This window comes from Microcaecilia unicolor, chromosome 2, assembly GCF_901765095.1.
Source record: "Microcaecilia unicolor chromosome 2, aMicUni1.1, whole genome shotgun sequence".
Taxonomy (NCBI): domain Eukaryota; kingdom Metazoa; phylum Chordata; class Amphibia; order Gymnophiona; family Siphonopidae; genus Microcaecilia; species Microcaecilia unicolor.
Genome location: NC_044032.1, coordinates 323,881,868 through 323,906,530, shown reverse-complemented (window position 1 = coordinate 323,906,530; position 24,663 = coordinate 323,881,868). Strand labels below are relative to the sequence as shown.

Genomic DNA, 24,663 nt, shown 5'->3' with positions numbered 1-24,663 from the left:
TGTCTACCATCTGTAGCCCTGTCCATATCCTTTCTCCAGTTTCAACATCTGCCCTCAAAGTGTTCCAATCCAGTCCTTAAATTCAGCAATTTTCCCTCCATCCATATCCAGCATTTCTCCTCACTCCACTTCCCTCCATCCATGTGCATGTACTTCCCCTGTCTTCCCTTCCCTCCATCCATATCCAGCATTTCTCCTCTCTCCTTTCCACTCCATCCGTGTGCATCTTTCCTTTGTCTTTCCTTCCCTCCATCCATGTCCAGCAATTCTCCTCTCTCCCCTGCCCTCCCCTCCATCCACGTCCAGGAACTCTCCATTCTCCCCTGCCCTCTCCTCTATCCACCCATATCCAGCAAATTTCCTCTCTCCCCTATCCCCATTCATTCATCCATCCATGTCCAGCAATTCTCCTCTCTTCCCTGCCCTCCCCTCCATCCATCCATCTCCAGCAACTCTCCATTCTCCCCTGCCCTCTCCTCCATCCATCTCCAGCAATTCTCCTCTCTCCTCTGCCCTCACCTCCATCTACTCATGTCCAGCAATTCTCCCTTGTTTCTCCCCCCCATTGCAGTATCTATCCCTCTCCCTCTTTCCCTACAGAATGCAGTGTATATCCCTCTCCCTCGTCCCCCCCCCCCCGAATGCAGCATTTATCCCTCTTGTTCCCTCCCTGCAGTCCCTCTAATTTGATCAGATCGCCGCTGGTAGCACGGATTAACTTTGGGGCTTCATACTGACAGGCTCTCTCTCATCCCCCCACCTCCCAATGCAGCGTCTATACCTCTCACTCCCTCCCTGTGGTCCCTCTAATTTGATTTAGATAGCTCATCGCTGCCGGTAGCGGCACGCCAACATTGTACTACAGCTTGCTTCGGGGCTTCAGCCTGACGGCATTCCTTGTGACGTGTCCCGCCTCTTCTGACCAGCCTTCCTTATGATGCGTCCAGCCCTCGCGGAAGCAGGAAGTTTCATCAGAGGAAGCGGGGCACGTCACAAGGAATGCCGTCAGGCCGAAGCCCCGAAGCTGTAGTACGATGTTGGCGTGCCGCTACCGTCAGCGATGGGCGATCTAAATCAAATTAGAGGGACCACAGGGAGTGAGAGTGATAGACGCTGCATCGGGGGTGTGGGGATGAGAGAGAGAGAGAGAGACGCTTGGGGCTTGCGGCTCTCCCAAGCCTCTTATACCGGGCACCTATGTGTGACTTATTATAAAATTAATTTGTGCTACAAGGATTCTTACTGTATTTCCGTCAAGGGATGTTTCAGGGAGATGTTCTGCATGGCAGATGACTGCTGAGGATCCAGCAAGGAGGCTGTCATCCCTATCACTTCTGTTGGGGTTTTCACTGGAGGCAAAAAATCCACTCTTTCTGGGGATAAAAACACAGATGATTACAATCATAACTCTGAATAAAATATCATGTCTATTCATTGCTGTTAACTTAACATTTTAAAGGTAAGATCTTGCTGTATATGTGTGTGGGGGTGGGGGTGGGGGGGGGGAGGTTAAAGACCCTTTTTTTTTTTTTCATTTAGCTTTTCCACATATCACTAATATCTAAGGAAATGCTTTCCAGTAAAAAAGACAGCCATGTTCTGATCTTGCAGATATTGACACCACTTTTCCATTCCCCATCTTTCTCCCTTTGAATGAATGTTTGCTGTCCTGTTATTAATAGCGCTCTTTTTTCACTCTTTTATTATTATTATTATTTTATGTTGTAAACCACTTTTACCAACTTGTTGTATAAGCAGTATATCAAGTTTTTAATAAACTATTATGAAGAAGGGAAAATATCCCTTCAGGTAATTTGATGCCAGATCTCAGCCTGGTTCTGTTTGGAGAGAAGATGAGCAACTGGTAAGTATTTAAAAAAAAGAAAGAAAAAAAGAAAGAAAAAGCAGCACAGCTGGGGCTGGCAGAATTTTAGGTGTACCAGAAAGGAATTGTGCTTGGGTTCTTGTATAAAAAAGGAGGTAACAGCTAGTATCCAAGTCTATTGGAATAGCCATTGGTGGGGCCGGATCCACCCACTCTGAGTTCAGGCCCACCCAGCAGTGGTGCACCCTTGCTGTAGCTGGCAGGAGGCCCCAAGCCTTGCCAAATGAAAACCTCCTCCAAAAGGTACCTAGAACTCCCTGCTGCCCACTTGGCAGTTGGTGGCAAAATGACACAGGGGCTGGTGGTACCTTATGGATTATCCAATTTTTGGGGAAATAAGGTCTCAAGGTCAACACTCTATGCAGCCAGATGCATGAAGTACAGTTCAAGAGGTGGATCAATATGCACACTACTCTGCATTTCTCAACCGCCTTGGGTGACTCTCTTCATAAAGGCAGTTAACAAATCCCAATCCTATATAATAAAAGGCACCTCCAACGTTCTGAAGCTGAGAAAGTGAAAACTTGAAGCATTCGTGCTCCTGCTGTATCCATCTCCTGAAATGACGTCACGTTCTTCCGTGTTCGTAAAGACCAATCACTGGAAGGGAACGCTGCAGAGTTGCCAGGCAACGGAACGCGACGTCACACGCATGAGGGTGTCGTCGTCCCTCCCTTCATCCCTCCCTCCCATCCAGTTCCAGGCCCTTTACCTCCAAATTTTAAAAGTCAACTTCACTTCTGAAGTCGGGTTTACGGCGGCTGGCAGCAGTGTAACAGGTGTGCAGGCTTGACCCTTCTCTCTCTCTCAGCTCTGGTCCCGCCCTTGCGAAAACAGGAAATGAGGGTGGGACCAGAGCTAAGAGAGAGAGAGAGAAGGGCCAAGCCTGCACGCCTGTTACCGCTGCTGCCAGCCGCCGTAAACCCGACTTCGTAAGTGAAGATGACTTTTAAAATTTGGAGGTAGGGGGAGACGATGACACCCTCATGCATGTGATATTGCGTTCCGAGGGGGGGGATCCTGGAACTGGGAGGGAGGAAGGGAGGGAGGGAGGGGACGACCCTGGAACTTGGAGGGAGGTAGGGAGGGGGGGGGACGACCCTGGAACTTGGATGGAGAGAGGGAGGGGGGGACGACCCTGGAACTCAGAGGGAGGGAGGGGGGACAACCCTGGAACTCAGAGAGAGGGAGAGGGAGGACGACCCTGGAACTCGAAGGGAGGGAGGGGGAGGACGACCCTGGAACTCGGAGGGAGGGAGGGAGAGGACGACCCTGGAACTCGGAGGGAGGGGGACAACCCTGGAACTCGGAGGGACAATGACCCTGGAACTCGGAGGGAGGGAAGGGGGGACAACCCTGAAACTCGGAGCGAGAGAGGGAGGGGACGACCCTGGAGTTCGGAGGGAGGGAGGGGGACGACGACACTGGAACGGAGGGAGGGGATGACCCTGGAACTCGGAGAGAGGGAGGGGGACACTGGAACTGGGAGGAAGGGAGGGAGGGGGGAACCAATGGCACACACTCTCATTCTCACACACACTCTCTCTCTCACAGACACACTCGCACTCAGTCTCACTCTCTCTCTGTCACACACACACACTCGCACATTCACTCTCTCTCTCTCACACAGTCACTCTCACACTCTCGAAAACATACACACTCCGAGGAAAACCTTGCTAGCGCCCGTTTCATTGGTTTCAGAAATGGGCCTTTTTTCCTAGTAAATAAATAAAATGTCAGAGAAGACTCCACCATCATGTATATTAAGTGACCTTAGCACTTCAATAAGAGGATCATTTACTAACAGGCATTACATGAGTAAAAGCCATTATAAAATTATCCCCAGTGAAGGTAATTTTCAGAGAGATCTGACCTGCATTAACAGGCTATCTGAAAACTGCCATTCCTCAATGCAGTGAAAAATACCCTTAGGCAAAGGCACCGACTCCGTGGGTGCTGTCGGTGCTCGAGCACCCCCAATATTTTGACCGGAAGTCGGAAGTTCTCTTCCCAGCCAGCCTGACCTGCCCGGTGCCCGCCCTCTTCTCCCTCAACAGTCTTCCGCCTTCGCCTTCTACCGCCCAGAATTCATCTTACCTCGTGGTCCCGGCGGCAGCAGTGAAAGGCGAGCAGGCTCGGCGTTTAAGACTTCCCTTCTCTCTCAGCTCTGGTCCAGCCCTTGCGGAAACAGAAAATAAGGACGGGACCAGAGCTGAGAGAGAAGGAAGGGCTGAAGCGCCGAGCCTGCTCGCCTTTCACTGCTACTGATGGGACCCCGTGGTAAGATGAATTCTGGGCGGCACGCAGGAAAGTGAGGGCGGAGGACTGTTGTGGGAGAAAAGGTCGGGCTGGGGTTGGGACTGGCACTCGAGTCGGAGAGGGAGGCCTGGAACTCGGAGAGGGAGGGAGGGGGCCTGGTACTCAGAGAGGGAGGGAGGCCTGGAACTCGGAGGAGAGGGGGGATGAAAAGGGGCAGGTGGTGTTTGGGACGAGTTACTGGACATGGACGGGAGGGAGAAGAAATCGTTGGACATGGAAGGGAGGGCAGGGGAGAGATGAGACTTGTTGGACATGGATGGAGGAGAGGGCAGGGGAGAGAGGAGAATTGCTGGACAAGAATGGAGGGGGGGAGAGGAGGGGAAGGTGGGAATGCACCACCTGTTAAAAAAAAACAAAAAATAAATTTTCAGCACCCCCAATCATTTTGAAAAGTTGGCTCCTATGCCCTTAGGGAGTAATTCTCAACCGTTCAACTAAAGTTAAGCACCGGGATAATGTGCACTAAGCGCATAACTCCCAATGAAAGAATACTGATATGCTTAAGAAGCTAGTTTCAGAAAGAAAAAGACCATACAGGTCTTTCTCTGCAGTCATCTACTATGTTACTATGAGGGGCATAATCGAAAGGTCATCCAAGTATGAATTTGCGTATCCTTGCGAAGTTGTCCAAAATCAGGTAGGTATAATCGAAAAATAGTATGGACATACTTAGACATTCCATTATCACAGTGCGAAACGCCCAAATCAGGGACGCCCAAAGTATAGTAAAAAGGATGCCCATCTTCCAGAACCGCGAAAGGACGTCCCTAAAACATTCACTGTATTTGCCCAATTTGTCATATCAACGACCTTCGCCGGTTCTATGAGAAAGAAGTCCTTATTACTTTTATTATACTTTGGACTTCTCTGACGTACTTGGTTGATCCACATGTAGTTGCGGACATCCAGGTACAGGAAATATAAGGAACAGTCATAAGTGCAACGTACAGTAAGGACGTTTCTTGCAGAATTGCCAACGGACGTCTGTCTTACTAGGCCTGCTGAAGGACGGCAGGCCTGTAAGAGGGACGTTCTTCGATAGTTCTGTGAGAAATGTTATTATGAATTTTTTTTATATTTCCCGTACCTGGATGTCCGCAATTACATGCACTGTACTTGCAGAACATGGAGCTATGGGAAATATAAGGAACATACATATTTTATTGTGTATATATGAAGAAGTTCGCACACTTGATAATGATCCATATAAGGAAAGTTCCACACTTGTGAAAACGTACTCATCCAGATAAGACCCCGCACGCGTGACGACGGTCCATTCACGTCATGGACATCCATGCGTGATGGTCGTCCACGTGCGGACCCATTATATGTGCCAGGACGTCCACATGCTGACCCGTCCATATACGGGATGGTCACCCATATATGGAACTGTGCATGTAAGGACGTCCATCATGCACAGGCGCCCATATAAGGCGATGCACGTTCCCCAACGGTTATTCACTGAGAAACATGTCTGTGTGCCGGGAGCCTCATTTCAGCCTCATGGAAAATCTTCGCTTGATTGAGCTATGCCTAAGACATCGACGGGTACTATTTATGCACCACCACAACCACCTGCCCCCCAGGACTGTCTCTTGTCAGCAGGCCTCCTCCTTCAGGTCTCCCAGCAGGTAGGTACTCGGCTGACCCTGAAAGGGCCCTCCCCTGGACACCGCACTCCAAGAAGACAATTCCAAAAGATATGCTTAAAATCGCTTTTATTCCATCAGTAAGGACAAGACATTTCCTCTTCCAGACACAGTCCTTGGTCATACTACATGCCAGCCCTCATTCCCCTGTGGGCCACAGTTCCCAGGTACAGTTTAAGTCACTCACTGCCTTCCCAGCCTGGCAGAGTTTCTAGACACAGTTGAAATCCCTCACTGCTTCCCCAGCACGGCAGAGTTTCTGGATATACTTTAAATCACTCTCTGGAAGAGGTCACGTGGTGTGATGCAGGAGTGAAGATGCGTCCGAGCGGAGCTCCTGCCAGTCCCCCTCATCAAACGCTTTAATCGACCCAAAAAGGGAAACGAGGGTGTTCTCTGTGCAAGCAGAAAGCAGTGCAGAGATCGAGCCTGCAGTTGACAGAATGTCCGAGGACAGAGAGGTCAGAATGGCTGCAAAAGTGCCATGGAAGGAGCGTGAAAAACCTAAAGCAGCAGAGCCCAAGATGGCGGCCGGGCAACAATCTCCAAACTCGAGCGCATGCTCGACGTGGACAGCGGAAATAATTGCGGAGGTCACCGTGGCGGTGGAGGCAGCCCTCGAGAAAAAATTGCAGGCAATTTTCGACCGCACTGAGTCAGCACACGAACGCCTGGGTGGTTTCCACCTTGATCTTGACAATCTGCAGCAGAGGCTCAGTGACTTAGAGGACCGCGTGGTAGAATCTGATCGACTGGCGGAGGCCCTGCAGAAACGTGTGGTGGAGTTAGAAAACAAATTAGACAACATGGAGAACAGATCCAGGTGCAATAATCTGCGTCTGATAGGCCTGCCAGAACATCTGAAAGAAGCGGAGCTGGGAGGTCTCTTGGAGAACTGGCTCCCGAAAACAATGAAACTTAACAATTTATCAGGGCCGCTGAGGACTGAAAGAGCCCACAGGCTGGGGCTGAAAAGATCCGGAGCCACGCGGCCACGTGCAGTGATCATAAAAATACTACACTATGGACATAAACAGGCGATCCTACAAGCAATAAGAGCCGGAGGTGAGCTTCGTTATGAAGAGCAGCGAGTGCTCTGCTTTCAAGACTACTTGGCGCGTGTGGCTGCTGCACGGAAGGCATTCGCGGCAGTGTGTGCGACGCTACATCAGAAAAAGCTCCGGTTCGCCTTGATGTACCCTGCAAAGCTGCGGATCTATCATGACGGAGTAGAAAAGTACTTTGATACAGTGGAGGCAGCTAAGGATTTTGTGCAAGAACTGACTCAAGAACCGAACACCTGAATCACTCTCCTGCAGAGCTAGTAAATGCAGGGTATGACGGACCTTGGGTGAAGGACTGGAAAAGAAATGAAATGTGGGTCTGAAACTGTAAGGTCAATCTTGAAGGCTGAATGGGGGAGTATAATTGTGAGTACGAGGAGTGGATGTTGAGGTAGAATGAATGTAGGGAAGGGCAGTCTGATACATTGAATGTGTGTAACGGGCGAATACATATTGGAGAGAGGGGGGAGACAACTACTGTTTGTAACTGATTAATCTCTACAACTGGGTTGAGGGAAAAGTCTTTTGGTGGGGACTGGGGACACCAATACGTGATGAGTTCTTCTAGAGAACTCGAAAGGGGGGTAGGCATAGAGGGGGATAAAAGGAGGGGGAATGGGGGGGAGAAGGAGGGGACACCCCTATATGCAGCAAACAGGAAGGAGAGGGAGAAGGGAGAGCAGTTCTAACTTTGTGGAAGATAGACGGGAGGGGTGTAGGCTAGGACACTACTCCCGATACCTCAAAACTGATCGATCATTTAAACCACTGCCTGCAGGATATGGTTAAATTAGTGTCTTGGAATGTGGGGAGGATTTCCTCCTCAATAAAACGGAATAAGATAGGCAAAAAGCACATATTGCTATACTGCAGAAGACACACTTTACGGCGGCAGAGCATAAGAAGCTATGTAGATGGTGGGTGGGGGATTACGTGGAGAGTCCTGCACCCAATAAAAAGGCGGGGGTCATTATCTTATTTCATAAGGGGCTCCATATAGTTAAAAAACGGATGATCACAGACCCACTGGGTAGATATGTCCTCCTGGAGGTACTTGTGGATAAACACCCTTTATTACTAGTTAATGTTTACGTGCCGAACCAATATGATAAGCGGTTCTTCCAAACCATAGTGAGCCTGGTGCATTCTTCTGAAAAGATCCCAATAATTATGGGGGGAGGGGTTTAATGAAGTTTACGACCCGTTATGGGACAGTATGGGCGCCTCTAGAGTGGGCCCAGTGAATTTGCAGCGGGGTGTACCGCGAATATGTGCACTGTTGGATCTGGTGGATACATGGCGGCTGTTTCACCCAGGGGAGAGAGATTACACTCACCTCTCTAGGGCCCACGACACTTTATCCCACATTGACTACATACCGGCATTGGCGAATAGTGTGGCCACACTCGCACAGGCAGAGATTGGCCCGACTCAGGTGTCGGACCATGCGTTGATATTGGTGACTCTATCCTGGGGGAGAGATGGGGGTCAGGGAACACGGTGGAGATCCCCCAGGGAATTGTATTATGATGCAAAATTTGCTCACTACATACAGTCTCAATGGAGGGATTACACAGAGTTTAATGAAGCAAGCTACCAAGAAGATCCGGTGCTGTTTTGGGAAGCGGCGAAGGCGGTATTGCGAGGCACGGGAAGCGGAGTTGCTTCGGTTAGGGAAGTTAGTAGAGAAGACACGCCAGAGGTTTGGGTATAAGCCAACGGCCTTGAACGCCCCTGGCATTTAATTAGGATGCTTATGTACTTTTTCTCTTTCATAGAAGTCTAAATGAAGGTGTCCAAATAGTGGTTTAAATTTATGCTTAAATGTATGGAGTGAAGTTATAAGGGAGCTGGGGAGACTTGGGAGTAAACCCCTATCCTTGGAGAAATCTGTGTTGAAGGAATTTTGCTAGAAATTAAAGAAGGTTGTTTGAGAGAATAGTATTGGTAACAAGAAATGTGATTTATTGCAATTTATTAGTTGCCATTCAGAGAGTCGTGATAACAGCATAATAGCAAATTGTCATAGCAAAGATAGGATGGATGTCAGCACAAACATGAATGATACTATGTTAGGCAAAATGTTTAGAAAAGAATAAAATTGCAGATTGATAAGAAGATATGAGTAGTGGAATACTTATGATAGCGCATAAAATGAGATGGCAAATATAAATTATGATATGCACCTTTTAGAATGTTATTTCAGGTTACGTGACGCTATGCACAGGAGCGGACGCTAGTTACCTCGCTCATGCCAACTCCTCGAGAACCTTGCGGATAAACAGCAGAAATTCGTGCGACCTCTGACCCATTCCACCAGAATAACCTGGAGGGAAACTTTAAGACCAACCAGTCCCGGCGGCGAGACTCAATGGCGGCGAAATCGCTTAGAAAAGACAAAGAGAAAAACCGGCCGACAGACGACAAGATGGCGGCCCCGGCTAGTCCGTCTTCCTCCCAGGTCAGCTCGATGTGGACGGCAGAAATAGTTGGGGAGGTTACTAATGCGCTGGAAACAATATTAGAGAACAAGCTGGGTTCGCTGGAGTCGAAGCTGGAATCGCTGAACAATAATGTCACGCAAATTAAGGAAGACATGGCGTCCTACCAACAGCGGACAAGCGATATAGAAGATCGTGTCGCTAAAATGGAGGCTAGCCATAGCGAAATGGAAAAACAACTATCCCAATATGTTGACAAAATCGAAGATCTCGAGAACAGGTCGAGACGCAACAATCTTCGATTGGTGGGAGTAGCAGAAGATTGCGGAGACCGGGATTTGAGAAGTTATTTGGAAAGTTGGCTCACCAGGGAATTGGACCTCCCGCAGGAGTTAGGCCCTTTAAGAATCGAGAGGGCACATCGGCTGGGACCAAAACAAACTAATGCAACAAGACCCAGGGTAATTATTTGTCGTGTTCTCAACTTTGCACATAAAACGGCTATTCTGCAGGCGCTGAGAGGCGGGAGAGAGCTGCACGTTGTAAACCAGAAAATACTTTGTTTTCAAGATTACTCCGCCGGAGTCGCGGCCAGGAGAAAGCAGTTCTCACCTGTGTGCTCTGAACTAGTGCAGCGCAAAATTCCGTTTGCTTTATTATATCCAGCGAAGCTGCGTATAGTGCACAAGTCGGAGACAAGGTTTTACAATACAGCAGAAGAAGCCCGTGCCTTTATAAAAGATTTGGAATCGCCTAGAGCAAGCTGAAAAGAGATGTTATGATTAAATGGATGCCTATAATTGGAGGTCAAACTTTTGGCGAAGTGGCAGCGGAACAATGCAGATTTGTATAGGTTGCAACTTAGTGGATTGGTGAATTCATCTACAGCAACATTGTGAGAGGGTTTGCTGCTGCAGGAAAAGATCAATGACTGGGGAAACAACCAGAGCTCCGGGAAAGAGAGAGACATTTTCTCTGCAGCTTTATGGCCCTCAGCTGAAACGGCTCATCAAATCAGGGTCATTTGTTATCAGGTGACTGGTTGCTTATAAGCTCTAATGCAGCAAAAAGTGAAGTCAATTTCGTTTGAAATATGATGTGTTTCTATTTGTTATGCTCACTGTTTAGAGTGAATAATGTTGTTTGCAATGTTTTTGGTTCCCAGAATGGGGTGAAATGGGAAATAAGGGAGTGAAAATAGAGGTTGGTAGAGGCTGCCTCGGTTTTCTGGGTAATAATGGCAGGGAGGTCAGTGGATGATGAGCGGTGGATGGGAGGTGGTTGCACGGGGGGGACAATAATTGATTAGTGGATTATCAGGTTGTAGAGGAGGGGCGTTTGAAGTGACCTGTATCCCATAGGGATCGGAGGGGGAAAAGGGGGGATTCGGGGGGGGATTTGGGTGGGGGGATGGGTATGGGAGGGTGGGAGTGTAAAAGCAGGTATAATAAGGAAGTTAGTTTCGGGGCAAGAATGGAAAGAAGTAGGAGTAGACTGGGGTTTCGACTGTAAAGATGAGGTAAGGACAATTTTGATCTATCACTGGAAGTTAAGGAGTGACAAGAGACATGAGGGACATACCAATGGGATGTGGAAGAGGGGCCAGAGGCTGGGCTGGCTCCTCATGTTAGATAAAAGATTCATCTGGCTGGGTACTTTTGAATACTGTGAGAGGGATGCTTAAGATTGTTACCTGGAACGTGGGGGGTATACATTCCCCAATAAAAAGGTCAAAAATTTTACAGTACTTACAGCGGATTAGAGCGGACATAGTATTCCTCCAAGAAACACATCTGTCTGGACAAGAACATGCTAAGCTTGCGAGGTGGTGGGTGGGAGAATGTGTGGCTTCAGCAGCTAAGGGTCGAAAAGGTGGTGTGGCAATACTTATTCGAAAGGGGGTGGCTACACAGCTTACCAACATAGTACAGGATCCCGAGGGACGCTTTGTCTTTGGAACAGCTACAGTGGCAAGGCAACAAGTGAGGCTTGGTAGCATTTATGCCCCAAATCAGCTCGACCTCCAATTTTATAAGAAATTGAGGACGACTCTACTGAATGTGGCACCCACCCCCTTGGTGCTAGGGGGGGATTTTAACACGGCTTGGGACCCCTCATTAGATAAATCTAGTCCTCCGACTGGGCCAGGGTCTAGAAAACATGCGAAGGGATTGCCTGATTTTTGTTCATTGTTAGACCTTATTGATGTATGGAGGACTTTGCACCCTCTTGATAGAGAATATACACATCAGTCCAGAGCACATAACACCTTTTCTAGGATTGACTATCTGTTGACCTCTAGAGAGGCCTTTTCAGATATAGGAGAAGTTGAGATTGGTCCCTGTGTGATCTCTGATCATGCCGCAGTTTGGATGACATGGAATGTGGGGGGCCAGGGGGAAGCAAAAGGGGGGTGGTCTTTCCCTAGCTACCTTTATAAGGATGTGCATTTTCGGGAATATTTGTTAACTAAATGGGGTGAGTACTCACATTTTTTTATTTATTTATTTATTTATTTATTTATTCATTTATATAATTAACACAAGCTTAAATCTTGTTACATGTAATTCAGACAACAAAGAAATATATATACCTAGTATACCAACATCATAGTATATCTCCATGACAAAAAAAGGAAAAATTGTTATTAATTTCTTTGTCCCTTTCTTAGACCACAAATCTTTAAGAGGGGGTGTAGAGGTAAAGATCAGGAAAATCTAAATTTAAAAAAAGAAAAAGGTACAAGAATAAGACATGGCTGCCTCTCCACCAAAGTATATTTAAAATTTACCCTTCAGATATTATGTCTTTACTACTTTTTTCAGGTCTATGAAAGATTTCAATTGCTCTGGCATGAAAAAAACATATTTAAATCCTAGATATTTAACAACACATTTACATGGATAAGCTAATAAAAATGTAGCACCCAATAACCGTGTCTCCTCTCTTAAATCCAAAAATTTTTCCCTTCTATCCTGTGTAACTTTAGTGACATCCGGAAATATCCATATCTTCTGACCACAAAATGTTTGATGCATATTTTTAAAGTAAAGTTTCATTACCATATTTAAATCCTGTTCAAACACATATGAGACCAAAAGTGTAGCCCTATTTGTTACTTCGGATAGAGAGTCCTCCAAAATTAAAGAAATGTCTTTCAATTCGTCAGGGTTTCCATGATCCAGAGCCGCATGGTTCTCTTCCTGGTATTTTTTTGGCAGATAATATATTTTATTCACAGGGGGAAAATTTTGAGGTAAAATTTTCAAATTTTCAGTCAAATATTTTTTAAAGAGTTCCAAAGGAAGGATTCCAGTTGGTCTAGGAAAATTTAATATTCTCATATTCAGTCTCCTATTATAATTTTCTATTTGTTCGATCTTTTGTCTAATATTCAAATTGTCTTTAACTATCACAGACATATTTTCTTGCATTTTTAATATATCTTTTTGAGAAGTCCGTACCTGATCGTTGAATTCTTGTTTTAAATTATCTATTGATTTAGAGAGTTGGTCCACAGTTACAATTAAATTTGCTGTTTGTTGAGTAGATTTAGTTACAATTTCTTTCAAGCCTTCCATAGCCTGCCAAAGAGCCTCAAGAGTAACCACCGTGGGAGGCATCGGGATTTCCACCCTACCTCCTGTCCCTCCTGCCTTTGATTCTGGGAGGAAACCTCCTCCGCTGGCACCAAGTTCTCCGCCTTCCGGGTCTTGAATAACAGCTTTACCTTCCCGTACTAAGGCAGGGCACGGTGGATTGTCGGGCGCTGGAGGAGAGAGTGTTATATTATTTTCCTGAGGTGTCGGGTTTCCTGCCCCGACATCTAGCAGAAATTCAACTCCAGTCTGTTTTGGTGGCTGCCTCAGAGCGAAGCTGTCGATTGTAAGTTGCTTCGGGGAAGATGTCAAGGTGGTGGAGGGTTTTTCCCTAACATTCCCCTTTCTTTTTGTATGCGGCATACTGTAGCTGGTAAAAAGGAAAAAATTTTCAACAAACGCTCGATCAGTCTCAGCGTCTTCAGCACAGCGGCGCCATCTTGTCTAGTACTCACATTTTAATGCAACACCAAATGTTGATGCCACACTCTTCTGGGAAGCGGCAAAGGCCGTTCTAAGGGGGGACATAATAAACTATGTTAGTCACCACAAGAGAGCTAGAGATAGGGAAATTCTTCGATTGGAAAAACAATTGCTGGGTTTGAAGAAACAATTTAGTGTGCACCCGATATCAAGGGTTCGACAAGATATAGTGGCGGCCCAATGCGCTTTGAATTCATTAATACATGAACGCGCAGTTAAATCCCAAACGTATTATAAATTTCACCTTTATAAATTTGGTAGCAAGGGAGGCAAGATGTTGGCTCGTTTAATTGCTCCTAGGCACACTTCTAAACAAATTTTAACCATTAGAAATGATAAGGGGCAACTGCTTCATACTGATAGAGAGATACGTGATGTCTTCAAAAAATTTTTCAAGCAACTCTACAAGTCAGAGGCGGAGAGGGTTCTTGGAGGGGAGCTATACTTAGAAAACATTGACCTTCCTGGCATTACGCAAGCAGATCGTAAAATGTTAAATGCCCCTATAACTGATGACGAGGTGAGGTGGGCAATCGGACATAGTAAGTTGGGTAAAGCCCCAGGCCCAGATGGTCTCAAATTAGAATTTTATAGGATGCTGGGGGAACCGATAGCTCCGTCAATAGCGAAAGCATTTAATAGGTGGGTGGAAGTTGGCCGGCTACCAGATCATCTCAATCTAGCTCAGATTATAGTGCTACCTAAACAACAGAGAGACCCTACTCAGGTGACTTCATATAGGCCGATCTCTCTCCTAAATCAAGAGGTAAAACTATTCGCCAAAATTTTAGCTAACAGGCTGAGTAGAGTGTTACCGAGAATCATTCAAGAAGCACAGGTAGGGTTTGTTCAGGGGCGCTCAGTGGCGCTTAATTTGAGAAGCATATTGGCTTCACTAGAGAGATTGGAAACCACTCAAGAGTCGGCTATCATGATTAGTTTTGATGCCGAAAAGGCATTTGATCGTGTAGAGTGGCCTTACTTATTTGCAACTTTAGCCAAATATGGGTTTCAGGGCTGGTTTCAGACGGCGATCTCAGCACTGTACACGTCGCACCGAGCTAGGATGTGGGTGAATGGGCTGTACTCAGGAGTTTGAGATTTTTCGAGGGACCCGACAGGGATGCCCACTGTCACCTTTACTTTATGCTCTATATTTGGATCCCCTGATCCGAGACATATGCACATGCCCGGCAATTAAAGGAGTTAAATTTGAGCACCAGGAATTTAAAGTGGCGGCATTTGCCGACGACCTGTTAATCATACTCACGAAGCCATGGGAGACGCTGACATATCTTTTAGAGATATTTAAAGAATTCGGGTCCTATTCTGGTCTTAAATTAAATTATGACAAGTCTGAAGCACTGGCTCTTACTGCTGAAACTCGTAGTGCATGGCCGGGTCATTTCCAACTAAGATGGGTGGAGGAATCATTCCGTTATTTAGGTATTCTTCTACCAGCCCGGACAAGGGGGATTTACAATATAAATATTAAGCGGCTGTTGGATAAGACCAAACAGCAATTGGAGACCTGGAGAACTATGACATTATCACTATCGGGGCGACTGTGCTTAATTCGCATGGTTATTTTGCCAAGGTGGCTTTATGTGATGCAAACGCTGCCATTGCAATTATTGAAGAAGGATGTTAGAGTGTTCTATAGCATGGTAACGAAGTTTTGCTGGGCATATAAGAAAGCAAAAATTCGCCAGCAGTTGCTAATGGGAGGGTGGAGTCAAGGGGGGTTGGGCCTACCTAATATTAAATATTATAATCTCGCTTGTTTGTTGCGACATGTGAGGGACTGGGTATTCTCATCAAATTATCACACACCTATAGAGTTGGAGAAATCGCTTTTTAGTCCTTATCAATTGATTTCATTATTGCAGGGAAATAGATCTTCATTGCCACAAAAAATGAGAGGTTCGATACTATTAGGCCCTTTACAGGGAGCCTGGAGATTTATGGGGAAATTATTAGGTGGAGACCCATATACGACAGAATTGCTAACTATACAGGGGAATCCGCAATTTTTACCTGGCAATGAGAATTCAGTATTCCAACATTGGGAGAGACGGGGACTTTATAACTTGGGGGTCGTGGTAGATCAGACTGGAGTGATTAAACCACTGGAGCAATTGATCCCTAATGAGTCATTAAGCTGGGGAGACACTTTTGCCTACTGTCAGTTGAAGCACTATGTACAATCCTTAGACAGGACGTCCCTGAGTTACAAACTGGGGGAGAAGATTCAGACACTGTTTGAGGAGGCTGCTGAGGAAGCTCCTTCAATCTCGGGCCTCCAGAAGAAAATATGGTTCTTGGCACCAGCCAGGGATTTAACACAGCTCAGACGGAGATGGGAACTAGATGTGGGATGTGATCTCGCCTCCTGGGATATTATAGCACACCTCAAAGGTATTCCGCAGATAATCAGTGGGGCGGGGTACAGAGAATGTGCATATCGAATCATCCACAGGGCATATTTCTCACAAGTACAATTATTTAGAGCGGGAGGAATTGGCTCGCCAACCTGTATGAAATGTAATCTAGCTGATAATACATTATACCATGGTTTATGGGAATGCGGGATTGTAAGATGTTTTTGGAAACGGGTGGTGGCCTTTCTTTCCTTGATGATGTCGAGAAGGGTGCAGGGCACGCCTCAACAGTTGTTGTTGGATTGTCCTGGCTCTTTTGGGGGACTAAGGGCGGAAGAAGTCCTGCTGTGTAGAAAGCTTTGTTTACTAGCACGTAAATGTATCTTGCAAAACTGGACTGTTTCGGATAGACCTGAATTTTGGCACTGGCGCAATCAGGTACACCAACTGATGACTTGGGAGGCGCAAGAGGCCAGGGGTTCATTTAAGCGGAAATCACGTTTTTTAAAGACGTGGAGTCCCTTTATGGATGAACTCACACAAAGAGGAAGAAGCCTCATCCTTAACAAATTATGAGACTCCATTGTTGCCTTTAGGCAGATTATAGGGAGGGTTACCGGGAGGGAGGATGAGGGGATTGGGGGGTGGGGGGGAAGGGGAGGGATGAAAAGACTATGTAAAGTTTGCTGTTACTTTAACAAAGGATGTGCTATTGACTTTAGAGCTCACATTTTGGTGATTGTAATTGATGCTTAAATGTTGTGGTTGTGACATCAATAAAAAAAAGGTAAATTAGAAGGGTGGGGGGGGGAGAAGGGAAGAAAATGTTGTAAAAATTGATGATGCAGCTAAGATGTACATAAATGCATATGATGTGTCATTATGATTACAGACTGTTTGCTTTTCATAAAGCTGTTTCAAATGTTGATCATCAATAAAAACCGTTTAAACATAGAATGTTATTTCAGTTAGCACAGGAAGAGTTGGACACTTCTTGAAGGTAACATAGTAACATACAGGCTCATTTTCGAAAGAGAAGGGCATCCAAAAAGCGACACAAAAGGCACATGGGCGACCCTTGAAAGAAGGTCGCCCAAATCCAATAATCAAAACAGGGCCGTGAGGACGCCCATCTATGGTCGTCCCCAAATGGGGTGTGTTATGGGCGGCGTTACGAGATGGGCGCCCCCAGCATATAACGGCTAGCGAAATGGTTTTGCATGGGTGGGAACATGGGCATCCTTAGTTAGACCTGAAATAAAAGCGACCAGGGTAAGGGGGAAGTCGTCTTTAGACTTATTAGTGATTTTGTGGAGTTGGAGAGTGGCAAGAGCATTGTTGGAAGAGAAAGCTGAATCATTGTTTGCAGAGAAAGCTGAGAGTTTGTTCAGTACTTGTTACCTTTGTCTGTGTGCTGTAGTCGGAACGTTTTCACCCTCACCTGCCTCATTTGTGTTTTACCTTTTCAGCTTTCCCTACCCCTTCTAGCCACCAAACCCAGACACCACTACTCCTTCCTTTATCCCCCCCATCCCCTCCCCCTATCCCTCTCCATTCACTGTCCTCAAGTTCATATTTCATTCCCTTACCTGTTTGTATTCTCTGTTTGTCTCTTTGTCCTGTTGGCTCTGCTGTGTGTGACCGCATTGTTTGTCGGTGGTGGGATAGTGAGTGTCAGCTTCAGTTTGTTGCTGCTGTGTTTCACCAAGTTGGTAGGGAGAGGTGTGCACTGCATTGCACCTGTAGTGTGGGGAAATGGAGGCACTAAATGCACAGGTGGCTTACATGTTGGAGGAAGAGGGGAGGCACCGCAGGAGGTACTCATGCCCCACAGTTTTCAGGCTCCGTAGCAGTTTCCTAGACCTCACTGACCTGCAGTGTCTCACTAGGTACCGGTTTGATAGGGCTGCCATTCAGCACCTTTGTGACTAGCTCCAACCCCTCCTGCAGCCCAGGACCCATAGGAACAACCCCATTCCTGTGCACCTAAAAATCACTGCTTCTCTATCTTTCCTGGCCACTGGGACTTTCCAGTCTGTCCTATCTGTGAATACGAGTCTCACCTAGGCTTCCATTTCTAACTGCCTCACCCAGTTCCTTGATGCCTTCCTTACCCACACAACTGAGTACATCACCTTCCCCACCACCCCCCAGGCCCTGCAGAACAACATGGCTGACTTCTACGCTGTAGCTCGCTTCCCCTCGGTCATAGGCGCCATTGACTGCACACATGTCGCACTCAGACCCCCCCCCCCCCAAGGCACGAGAGGCCACTTATAGGAACAGGAAAGCATTCCACTCACTCAATATGCAAGTTGTGTGTGACGCCCAGGGGGAGATTCAAAGACGTGTGTGCCCGATACCCAGGTTCCACCCATGACGCCTATATATTGCAGCACTCGGGAATCTTCCGCAGGTTTGACCGAGGGGAGACCACCGGTGGATGGCTCCTAGGTAACTGCAGCATGGATCTGCCCAAACTATACCTCCTCCACCGGGCAACCCTCCACAACCCACTATTTCCCCCCCCCCCCCCCACCTCCACAAGGAACCCACTCCAAACAATACACACTCATCTTTCTCATCCTTTTTCTCCCCAAAGGTGGCAGAGGCTACCCACAGTGGAGTTGGCTCATGACCCCCATAGTGCACCCACAAACAGGATCAGAGGAGAACTACAACAGTAGACATCGGACCACCTGTGGCATCATCGAGCGCACCTTCGAACAATTAAGAACAGGTTCCGATGTCTGGACCGTTCTGGAGGGGAGCTCCTGTTCAGCCCCCAAAAGGTGGCAAAGATATTCCTGGCCTGCTGCATTCTACATAATTTGGCAATGCGCAGAGGACAGGACCTCCCAGAAGAGCCACAGCCATCACAGCAGCGGCCCCAGATGAACAGGATGAGGAGCTCCCTCCACCTCCCGCCCACAGAGCAGAGCAGTGCACACCAGCTGGGGGTCAGAGCCAGGCAAAGACTGATTGAGACAAGTTTTGTGTTGAGAGTAAGTTCACATTTATTTCTATGACATAGTATTTACACACCACCACCACCCCCCTCCCACCACCATCACCCGCTCTGTGCATATTTCCCTCCCTCCAACCCTCAACCCCCACCCCCCTAGCATGTCCCATCACTTTCCCCGCCCCCTCCCCTGGCCCCATCCCCATCCCCTCCTACTCCTCCCACCGTGTTCCTTTGCAGCTAGTGCTGCAGGGGAACTCTGTTGAGAGTCCTCTGATGAGCTCCCACTCTCCTCCTCTGTGTCCACAAGGCAGCCTGCTGCCTCGGCTGCCCTGTGGAAGTCCGGCCACCTTGCGGTCTGTGGCTTGTCCTGCAACCTGGGCACAGGACCCAGAAGGGGAGCTGGTGTGGAGGCTGCTGGACCAGTGGCTGGGGAGGCTGAGGATCTCAAGCTCCTCTTCTTAGTGGGTGGTTGCTGTGCAGTGGTGGAAGTAGACGCTGTGCTCCAGCCGTTGGAGCTGCTGTACCACTTCACGTTGGGCCTGTACCGCTTCCCGTTGCACTTGGAGCGCTTCCCTTTGCAGCTCCAATTTCTGGCGCCGGTAATCTTCCATGTGAACATTCTGGCCCAGCAATTGTGTGAGAGGCGCAGTAGCTGCCTCCTCTGGCTGGATGGTCTGTGCTGAGGAGGGGCCCCCTTCTGCTTCTTCTTCTTCTTCAGTGCCACCATCGGCAAAGGCTGCAGGTGGTGGAGGGAGAGCCTCTGCTGCGGGTGGTGGAGGGAGAGCCGGCGCTACTGCTGCTGGGTCTTGTGGTTCCACCCCATGGTCCTGTGTGCTTTCTTGTGCAGGCCCACTGGTTTACTGCTCTGTGTGCTGGGGCTGGTGGCCACTAGGGCCAGCAAAAGGGGAGGAAGTGTGTTGGTCAAAATAACCCACTTTTGTTTTTCAGCATTCATATACATAGCCCCACACGCAAAGACCCAGCAAAGAGATGGTGAGGAATGGGATTGGCAGGAAAGCCACAGATGTCATTGTACATGGTACAGAGCTGGAGACGAGGAGCGCAGTGTACTACAGAGACTGATGTGGAAGAGAGCCACACAGGCAGGTGGGTAGACATAGAACTGTGGAAGGAGTGCAGAGGACATAGTGGCCACAGCACAGAGGTGTGAGAAGGAGATATGCAGAGTTTGGTGATGGGAAAAGAGGAGGGAGTGGGGAAGGCCCCCAAAGCTGTGAAACAGTGGTAACCTACACACACATTGCTGGAAATCCTCTCGCCTCCCCCCCCGGATACTCCCTGTGTCATGGTCTGTAATGAATAGTGATTTGTATTGCATGTGGTGTTCTCACCGCTTCCCCTACTGAGGAGCACCACACTGTCCCCCACTTGTGTAAAACAGAGTGTAGTGCAGCACAACAGATACCCCAGCTTCCTAATGGTCGAGCCCTCAGGCTGTGCTGATGTGTCAAGGGACCCAATGCTGTGGATCCCCTCCTGGGGCAAGAGCCCATGAATGATGTGCTCAATGGGGGTCAAGTTAGTGGTGTCATCTACTGGGGGGTTGGTACCAGCCTTCCTCCTGACATCACGCCTCAGCCGGCGCCACTTCCGTTTGCAGTAGCTGCCTCTTCTGGCTGGATGGTCTGTGCTGAGGAGGGGCCCCCTTCTGCTTCTTCTTCTTCTTCTTCAGTGCCACCATCGGCAAAGGCTGCAGGTGGTGGAGGGAGAGCCTCTGCTGCGGGTGGTGGAGGGAGAGCCTCTGCTGCAGGTGGTGGAGAGAGAGCCGGCGCTACTGCTGCTGGGTCTTGTGGTTCCACCTCATGGTCCTGTGTGCTTTCTTGTGCAGGCCCACTGGTTTACTGCTCTGAGTGCTGGGGCTGGTGGCCACTAGGGCCAGCTTCTTCCTTTGACTGGCTGCCATCACCTGCATAGCAAAAGGGGAGGAAGTGTGTTGGTCAAAATAACCCACCATCCGACTATTCCACCCATTACCACTCAGAGTTGCCGTCATCTACCGCCCCCCTGATAAGCCCCTCTCTTCATTCCTTACTGACTTCGACGCCTGGCTCACCGTCTTTCTTGATCCCGCATCTCCATCCCTCATTCTTGGTGATTTTAACATTCACGTTGACAACCCATCCAACTCCTACGCTTCTAAATTCCTCATTCTGATATCCTCCTTTAACCTCCGACTATCCTCTACCGCCCCTACTCACCGTGATGGCCATTGTCTCGACCTCGTTCTCTTCTCTTCCTGCTCACCTTCTAATTTCTGCACCTCAGTCCTTCCTATCTCAGATCATCACCTAATCACCCTCACACTTCATCACCCTCCCCCTCAACCTCGCCCAACTATAACCACTACCTTCAGGAATCTCCAAGCTGTCGACCCCCCTACCCTATCCTCTCACATCTCCAATCTCTTCCCGTCCATCTTGTCTTCTGAATCTGTCGACACAGCTGTCTCTACCTACAATGAAATTCTCTCCACTGCTCTGGATACCCTAGCACCATCTGTCTCTCGCCCCACTAAGCGCATTAATCCTCAGCCCTGGTTAACCCCATGCATCCGTTACCTTCGCTCCTGCACCTGATCTGCTGAACGACTCTGGAGGAAATCTCGCACCCTGTCAGAATTCACACATTACAAATTCATGCTATCCTCCTTCCAGTCCTCCCTATTCCTTGCCAAACAGGAATATTATTCTCAATTAACCAATTCTCTTGGCTCCAACCCTCGTCGCCTCTTCACAACCCTCAACTCCCTACTTAAAGTGCCCTCCGCTCCCACCCCCCCCCCTCACTCTCTCCTCAAACATTAGCTGACTACTTCCGCGATAAAGTGCAGAAGATAAACCTTGAATTCACCTCCAAGCCTTCTCCTCCCTGTGACTTCTTAACCCACTGCCTCAACCAACCTAACCTGTCCTCCCTCTCCTCCTTCCCTGAGATCACCGAAGAGGAAACTGCTCGCCTTCTTTCTTCCTCTAAATGCACCACCTGTTCCTCTGACCCCATTCCCACCAATCTGCTTACCAACATCTCTCCTACAGTTAACCCCTCAATCTGTCACATCCTCAACCTCTCTCTCCACTGCTACTGTCCCTGACACCTTCAAGCATGCTGTAGTCACTCCACTTCTTAAAAAACCATCACTTGACCCCACCTGTCCCTCCAATTACCGCCCCATCTCCCTTCTACCCTTCCTCTCCAAATTAGTTGAACGAGCTGTCTACAGCCGCTGCCTTGATTTCCTCTCCTCTCGGGCCATCCTTGATCCGCTTCAATCCGGCTTTCGCCCACTACACTCAACAGAAACAGCTCTCTCCAAAGTCTGCAATGACCTATTCCTTGCCAAATCCAAAGGTCACTACTCCATCCTTATCCTCCTCGACTTATCTGCCGCCTTCGACACCGTCAATCATAATTTACTTCTTGACACACTGTCCTCATTTGGATTCCAGGGCCCCGTCCTCTCCTGGTTCTCCTCGTATCTTTCCCAACGCACCTTCAGAGTATCTTGTAATGGCTCTTCTTCCACCCCCGTCCCACTCTCTGTTGGAGTTCCCCAAGGATCTGTCCTTGGACCGCTTCTTTTCTCAATATACACCTCTTCCCTGGGCTCACTGATCTCATCACATGGTTTCCAGTACCATCCCTATGCCGATGACACCCAGCTCTACCCTCTCCACTCCCAACATCACAGTCGAAACCCAGGCCAAAGTCTCGGCCTGCCTCTCAGATATCGCCGCCTGGATGTCCAACCGTCACCTGAAACTGAACATGGCAAAGACTGAGCTCCTTGTCTTCCCACCCAAACCCTCCTCTCCTCTTCCCCCACTCTCTGTCTCTGTTGACAACGCCCTCATCCTCCCCGTCTCGTCAGCCCGCAATCTCTGAGTCATTTTCAACTCCTCCCTCTCCTTCTCTGCTCATATCCAGCAGACAGCTAAGACCTGTCGCTTCTTCCTCTATAATATTAGCAAAATCCGCCCATTCCTCTCTGAACAGACCACCCGAACCCTCGTCCACTCACTCGTTACCTCTCGTCTTGACTATTGCAACCTTCTCCTTGCTGGTCTCCCACTTAGCCACCTATCCCCCCCTTCAATCCGTCCAAAATTCCGCTGCACATCTTATCTACCGCGTGAACCGATACTCTCATATCACCCCTCTCCTCGTCGCTTCACTGGCTCCCGATTCACTACCGTATTCAGTTCAAGCTTCTCCTAATGACCTTCAAATGCACTCAATCTGCAGCCCCCCATTACCTCTCTACCCTCCTCTCCCCCTATGTCCCCACCCTTAACCTCCGCTCTCAGGACAAATCACTCCTATCTGTACCCTTCTCCACCACCGCTAACTCCAGACTCCGTCCCTTCTGCCTCGCATCACCTTATGCCTGGAACAGACTCCCCGAGCCCATACGCCATGCGCCCTCCCTGCCCATCTTTAAGTCCTTACTCAAAACCCATCTCTTCTCCCTTGCTTTTGGCGCCTAACCACCTTCCCCATTCATGATACACTGACTACACTGACTACATAGTTTGTTACCTTTAGATTGTAAGCTCTCTTGAGCAGGGACTGTCCTTCCCCATGTTTTAACTTGTACAGCGCTGCGTAACCCTAGTAGCGCTATAGAAATGCTAAGTAGTAGTAGTAGTAGCAGTCTTCCACTTCCCTGCCACAGTGGAAGACCAAGTTGACCCAGTCCCTTACTGCTTCCCATTCTCTCTACTTCATTGTAGCAGCCAGCCTCTGGCCCATGGGAGCAAAGAGATGCATGTGCCTCCTCTGTATTTCCTGAAGCAGCAGTTCAATTTCAGGGTCACTGAAATTACCGTTGCGGGTGGGTGGTTGCTTTGGTGCCATTGTACCAATGCGATGCAAAGAATCAAAAATACAGAGAAGGGCAATAAATATTATCCCAGGGACGCCCATGTAAGAACGCGATGGATGTCCCTGAGATGGGCGTCCTAATTTCGATTATTGACAAAATCCCTAAACATCCCCAGCTGCTCTGGGATTTGGACGTCCTCATTTCGATTATGTGTAGGGAACTATGGACGTCCCCAGCTGCTCTTGTTTTGGGCATCCTCAATTCGATTATGGGTGATAATGATAAACATCCCCAGCTGCTCTTCCCATTTGGAAGTTTGCATTCCCTTTATTGGCGCCTCTTTAAAACGTTTTTTTCTTTAGTTTATGGGGTGGTATTTCAAAGCGTTTTAGTTTCAGTTATAGTAAACCTTGTTTTTGCCACTGTATGCTTTTGTATACCTGTTTGGTTGTTTTTTTTTTTTGGGGGGGGGGGGCGGGGAGCACTTTTTGGCCAATTCTTGAACGATAACTGGTGTGTTGGTTTTCTTTCAGACTGGGTGTTAGCTGGTAGCTTAGCATATAGTCTGCATTTTCTACATGTGACCAACTCTCCATTCTCTACCCTCCAGCAGCTCCTTCCTGTGTGTGATATGCTCCCTCACTGCCCCCCATTCTCTCTCCTTTGTTGAAGCAGGCAGCCTCTGGTCCCTTGGAGCCAACAGATTCTTGCACCACAAGTTCAAGGTAAGCTCATACCTCTCAGCCACCTGTTCCCTTTCTGCTATGTAGGTGCTAAACAAACACTTCTTGCATCTTGCAGGACAGCTGGTCAAGAGGATTGCAAGAGACAGCAGTGGATTGTAATACACTGGACTCTGAGAGCTATGATTTTTTTCTACCCAATTCATTGTACTGAGGCAGCCATGGCATAATTATATATATAAGAAATGATATTAAAAGCTTGAAGTTTGAATTCTAGCTTTTTACCTGGCAACTAAAGTGAAGGAATGTCATCTGGTTTAGGTTATTTACGTTTGCCGGGCTGGGTTA

At 48.1% G+C, this 24,663-nt stretch overlaps 1 protein-coding gene across 1 annotated transcript in view; it reads right to left on the bottom strand.

Moving 5' to 3' along the window:
* TBC1D2 (TBC1 domain family member 2) overlaps positions 1–24,663 on the bottom strand; it is a 692,224-nt gene that overhangs the window by 509,346 nt on the left and 158,215 nt on the right. The window contains 1 exon segment of the mRNA XM_030194342.1: positions 1,244–1,373. Coding sequence (XP_030050202.1) covers positions 1,244–1,373 — 130 coding nt within the window.